At 40.8% G+C, this 6000-nt stretch overlaps 1 protein-coding gene across 1 annotated transcript; it reads right to left on the bottom strand.

The window, feature by feature from the left end:
* Positions 1-857: 857 nt before the first annotated feature.
* Positions 858-4565, bottom strand: LOC113050864 (frizzled-7-A-like). The gene is made up of 2 exons (XM_026214275.1): positions 4231-4565; positions 858-3280 (listed from the first exon to the last, which is right to left on the bottom strand). The coding sequence occupies exon 2, from the start codon at positions 3271-3273 to the stop codon at positions 1615-1617; it is 1659 nt and encodes a 552-aa protein (XP_026070060.1). The 5' UTR covers positions 3274-3280; positions 4231-4565; the 3' UTR covers positions 858-1614.
* Between the last annotated feature and the right edge of the window lie 1435 nt (positions 4566-6000).

The raw sequence follows: 6000 nt of genomic DNA, 5'->3' as shown, positions 1-6000 counted from the left end.
TTACACACTTCACATGCCCAAAGGCAATGAGTGCCAACACACCCAATCACAATCAGACACTGGGGTGCATGTACCCACACAAATCATCACGTTACACTGGAAAAACACCTGCATGATCTAGTTCCTTTTTGAATCTTTTGTGAACATTATTGTTTAAAATACAAATTAAAAACATGTTTTACAGAAGCCTTTTGTAGCATTATGGCTCTCTGCCATGTAATCATAATCCTGTGCAATTCTGACACGGATTAAACATGGTACTCCAGACACCAACAAGAATTCTGGATTCTTCTTGATCATTAGTGAGGAACCTATACTCGAAGATACTGTAACCCACCAACCCCCTCCACCCTCCAAATGCCCTTACAGAGAAACATCCCCCAACTCTCTAGGGGAGAAGGGGACATGGGATGGGGCGTTTCCCTCACCCTAAAGAATAAAGTGGTATCCAGTTTCATCTGGTGAGGAAGGGAAGAGATCTTATGCTTTGGTGCATCTCAGGGCTTCCTGTTGTACCAGAGGCAGGGTGGCAAACTTCACACCTTTCGTGATTATATCCTGTTTTTGTAGGCCACTTTTAAGTTTCTTTCTGTTTTAAGAGAAATGTTTACTTTTAGTCCCCCTTGATTCGTTTGTTCACCCTAGCTTCTCCCCTCTTAGATTCATTCTACAGACTGAAAGCATTAATGGACTCAGGACACATGAAGGGGGACTCACTTGAGGTCTGTTGTTGTAGTAAATTATGCGGCTATCAGTTTCAACTACTTGCTAACAACTGTTTTGGGGGAAATATCAAAGGCTCGTCAGGGCATCGACACGAGTCACCATTTGTGCAAACGAAATCAAGCCAAAGCAGCTTTAAAAAATCAAATCACTTTATTAAGTGAAACTGAAAAAGCCCTTAAACAAAATGAATCTGCTTAAATACATCATACATCTTTTGACAGAAATGTGATATTTACAAATTATGAAACATGGTGACATTTCCTCCTATACAGACTTCTCCGCTAAACATTAATAATCCTGCGAGTCTCTTTCACATCGCTAAGGCCTTTAAAATGGCAGAATATTAAATTACTTGATGAGACCTGACTTGAACATTAAACTGAACTGGTTCCTAAAATCTAAATAAATGGCCATGTGCAACTAAAATACTAAAATATGTAATTTATGAGAAAATGACCAAAAATGTTGTTAAAAAAAAACAAAAGAGACATTCATCCAACAATGGGAATTTATCAGTACTGCAAGGCACAAGACTAAATTGCAGACATTTTTGGCTGCCATGGTAGCGTATGCTCCTGATAACAAAAGTCATCATTCAAGTCCACACATCAGTATGGAAGATGAGAGTTCTGCCATCTTTTCCAATGAAATCATTAGTAGGGTTTCCAAGGCTTAACGTTTAAAAGGCATTTTGAGATTGTCAATTGGAAAAATGCATGTTCTTTGGAGTTGTGCTTTCAAAAGTGTTGGGAAAGCATCATGCTGGGCACACACAGCAGTGTCTTCTACCATGAGCATGGTTCAGCATAGTATGTGTGACCTGACTGGAGTTCACATTTCCTTTCAATATTGACCTGTATTTCTCACATACGGTCCACAAAGTTCAGTTTACACCGTCGTCTCGCCCTGGTTGTTGCCCAGCCTCTTGTAAAACCTGCGCCATGACTGTAGAGTTTTTCCAGACCAGATCCAGAATCCTGACGTGATTCCTACGATCATTGTCATGAGGTACTTAATCATAAACACAGTGAAATCTGGTGTCATTGGCGCAAAGTTGTTGGCCGGGCATGGCACGGCAAAGCGCTTGCACGTCTGCATGTGCCAGGTTTTTTCCCACTGTTCACGGAACGCTTGTTCGTAGAAGTAACACGCGATTACGATGGTAGCTGGAACAGTGTAGAGGACGCTGAATACGCCGATACGCACCATCAGCTTCTCCAGCTTTTCCGTCTTGGTGCCGTCATGCTTCATAATGGTGCGGATGCGGAACAGTGAGACAAATCCTGCCAGAAGGAAAGACGTTCCAATGAAGAGGTAAACGAAGAGGGGGCCAAGGACGAATCCACGAAGGGCATCTGTGCTGTAGATGCCGACGTAGCATACGCCGGTCAGAAGGTCGCCATCCACATGTCCCAAGGCGAGGATGGTGATGGTCTTCACAGCGGGGACGGCCCATGCTGCCAGGTGGAAATATTGAGAGTTGGCTTCGATAGCTTCATGGCCCCATTTCATTCCAGCAGAAAGGAACCACGTGAGAGACAGGATCACCCACCAGATTGAGCTGGCCATGCCGAAGAAATACAGGATCATGAAGAGAATGGTGCAGCCCTCCTTTTTAGTCCCTTGAGCCACAGTTCTATAAGCATCATCCCTGAACTTGTCAATGCAGACCACTTTATCCTCCAGCAAAAACCCGGCTGCATAAGCCACCGCCACCATAAAGTAACAACCAGAGAGGAAGATGATGGGGCGTTCCGGGTAACGGAACCGGCGCATATCCACAAGGTATGTGAGGACCGTGAACAGGGTACTCACACAGCACAGGATAGACCAGATTCCCACCCAGAGCCGACCAAATCGGATCTCTTCCTCTTTAAAGTACATCACACCATGCGGCTGTTTGTGTTCACAAGGGGCGCCACAGTTTTTTGCCCCCAAGAACTGGTAATTGAGGTAGGAAGGGACTGTGAGTTGGAGAGGGCAAGTGAAAGCCTGACTTTGGCGTGGCTGATGCATGCGTGGAGAGAACGGCTCTGGTATATATGGCGTGGGGTCCGTCGTTGGGATGTCGGGGTCTGATTTGTTCTGTCCTACACAGATCTCTCCAGCTCCATGTACGGGAAAGTTCTCACAGCGGAGTCGTTCGGGCCACTGGAAACCGAACTTGTTCATGAGGGCCTCGCACCCTAGTCTTGCACGCTCACACAAAGAGCGACAGGGGGGTATTGCCTGTTCTAGAACTGTACACACTGGCGCATACATGGAACAGAGGAAAAACTTCAGATCTTGAGAACACTGAACTTTGACCAGGGGGTAGAACTGGTGCACCTCCAATCCTGCGTCCTCCTGGTTGGTGTGTCCCAGGAGGTTTGGCATGATAGTTTGGTTATATTGGATGTCAGTGCACAGGGGGATGGATATGGGTTGGCAAAACCCGTGCTCTGGGACTGAGATACCCATCTCTCCGTGATTCTGGGCGGAAGACAGTCCAAGCAGAAGTGTTGTGATGAATAAGAGGCATGGACTGACTTTCCATACTGCCATCATTGATTGCCTGGAAAACACAGAAATATAGACCATTTTACCGTATATTCCTTACAGCCTAATTTTAACTATAAGTAAGTAGTGACTAGTATCTTTAACAATTTTACCAACAAATCATGAGATACTAAATTATCTATTGAATTAGTCACTATCCAAGTAGTGGCAAGCAACTGATCTTTTGTTCCTGGAAACGTATCAACAACTAATATATACCAACTGTTCACTTCAAACAAGTAAATTTGTTTGTAGTACCTATTCTAGTTTTACTAGCAACACTTCATTACTTACTAATACTTTTTTTAGTACTTGTAACCATTCAAATAGTTATTAGAATCGATTTCAGTTTTCTTTGTACAACTGAACAGACACACCTTTCTAGTAACTAATCTTACAAGTACAATTTTTTTATTGTAATTATTAAAGTAGACATTCTAGTTTTTACACATGACGAGTACAAAGCAATTGTTACTAGTGAGAAAAGCTAGTTACTGGTTAAATTGAGACAATTTTATGCCAAAATTAGCAATTTGTTTCCAGAAGCAAATGGGAAAATTTAATTATCAGTATAAGGTAAATGACTAGCAGGAAAGTTATACAACTAGTATGTAATAATTAAGTACTAGTGCATAACTGGATAAACACTAGGGTGCTTTTTTTTTTTTTTTGATAAACACTAACTTAGTCACACTACTAAGTAGTATCTAATGAACAATTAACTTGTAAGTCACTATCGCATTACATGCAAGAAATTAATACAAAACAAAATGTGTAGTAACGTTAGCTGTAAGTTAAGTTTCAAGAGAAATGCAAAAACGAGATTCGGGAAACTTTTAAACAAAGGAATGTTTCACAGACTAAACTCGTGCGATTAAATCTATCTACACACATAAAGCTCTATACAGAAACTTATATTAAATTCATTATCGCATGGAAACCGAACACAGACTAACGTAAACTTACTAGAATTTGAGTGTTTAGCGAAACTTCGGCTTGTGCTAAGTTAACGTTACTCCTCCAGACGTGTCCGATCACTCGTAGGCTTCACGGCGAATCACAAACTATTCTCCAGCTCAGAGTTTTTTTGCGTTCAGGTATTCATGACCCCTTTTTCGATACGACTCCACATATTTCATCATCAGAATTCCCAAATATCAGCCTCCCTTTGAGCTCGGCCCTCCTCTCCCTTACAAAACACTGTAAAAAAAAAACTTTCTCCGCCACTCCTGTTGAATCTGCAGCTCTATCTCTGTAAAGTTGATACGCGAACTCCACATTGCACCACAGTAACGATAAACGGTTTCAAGCAGCCCTTCATTAACAGACCCTGGCGATTCTCGGCGGGGCGCCTTGAAACCCCCTGCCTTCCGACCAATGGGAAGATGTGTTTTTCTTAGCGCAGTGTTCCTTATTGGATCGGAAGGAATATTTTAGAAAAGTGTGGGATTTGTAGTGTCTTCTTCTCCTAAACTAATATTCTAATACATTTTTTAATTTGTGAGAATGTATTGGAATTTTGGGGCTCAGTCTGAACGAGTGTTATAATTCGCCAGTGCAAAGTGAATGCTTGGGGTGATTTAAAATGTGTTCAGAGTTTGGTCATATTTGGAGGGACAATCTTTTTTTTATTGATCTGAGTTTCGGGTGCAAGAGCTTTAGAAAGAGATGTTTGTGTAGTAAAACTAATGGATTTATAGCAGTGACTCCTCAACTGAATGTGATTTCTGCCACATAGATCATAAAGCCATTTGGTGATGAAGTAGGAGCTGGACTGAATTATTACTCTCGAAAAAAATATTCAGGACATTCAACTTGTGAAAAGTTAAGTCTGCTGAATTGTGACCTGAAAATGGGCAGAAAGCCTGTACGGGTGTATTTGTGATGAATGATAAATCTGTTTATGAGAAATCGCTGGCCAAGTATTAGAAACCAAAGGCCAAACAAGTGACAGATTCCCTCTGTGGTGGCCATATTTATAGGGATGTTTGAGCTCAGAGATGTTGATAAATCTCAATGGTATTTCAGTCTTGTGGATTTATACAGCCAGAAACACATCTGATGATGAAACCAGGAAAAATGCATAATATGAAGACTCACTTCAAAGCGCTTTTTTATTAACCTCTAAAAATGTCTAAGCCAAAAGCAAAGCATCTAACAGATGCTGTTAAGAGAGTATTATTCCAATAAAAAAAGCTCCATCTTCAAATTTTTCCTTTTTTTTTTTTTGGTGCACCTTTAATTGAATAGCACAGTCATGTGCCTGTTCTCAAAATCAAAATGAATCTAGCAATCTAAGTGTAAATAAACCTAATCAATGATTTTAAATATATGGTTATCATTATGTTTGATCTTTCGCAAAGATATCTGGATCCAGTGTCTATTGTACAAACATTTGTCTCTCTCTTTCACATTCTCTAGAATATTTTATTCATCTGTCAGCAGTCTTTATCTCTTGCTTTCCCATGAATTAATTAAACAAACATACAGTATTTGACCAGGCCTTCAATATGACTTCAGATTGATTCATGGATCTTGCTAGCAGCAGTTTGAACTCAGGATGGGCTCACATCTGAAAGAAAGTTGCCCAGAGAAATCAGATTATGTGAGAACAGAACAGAGCAGAATGCACTCTTTGTGTTTAAACAGAGGGGAGCAAATGCTTTTGGGCAGATCTTTTAATAAAAGATGACATTTTTAGTCTTTAAGAATACATTGATGTGAAGCTAAAGTAAC

Source organism: Carassius auratus, chromosome 31 (genome assembly GCF_003368295.1).
Source record: "Carassius auratus strain Wakin chromosome 31, ASM336829v1, whole genome shotgun sequence".
In the NCBI taxonomy this organism is placed as follows: domain Eukaryota; kingdom Metazoa; phylum Chordata; class Actinopteri; order Cypriniformes; family Cyprinidae; genus Carassius; species Carassius auratus.
This window is presented reverse-complemented; position numbering and strand designations above follow the sequence as displayed.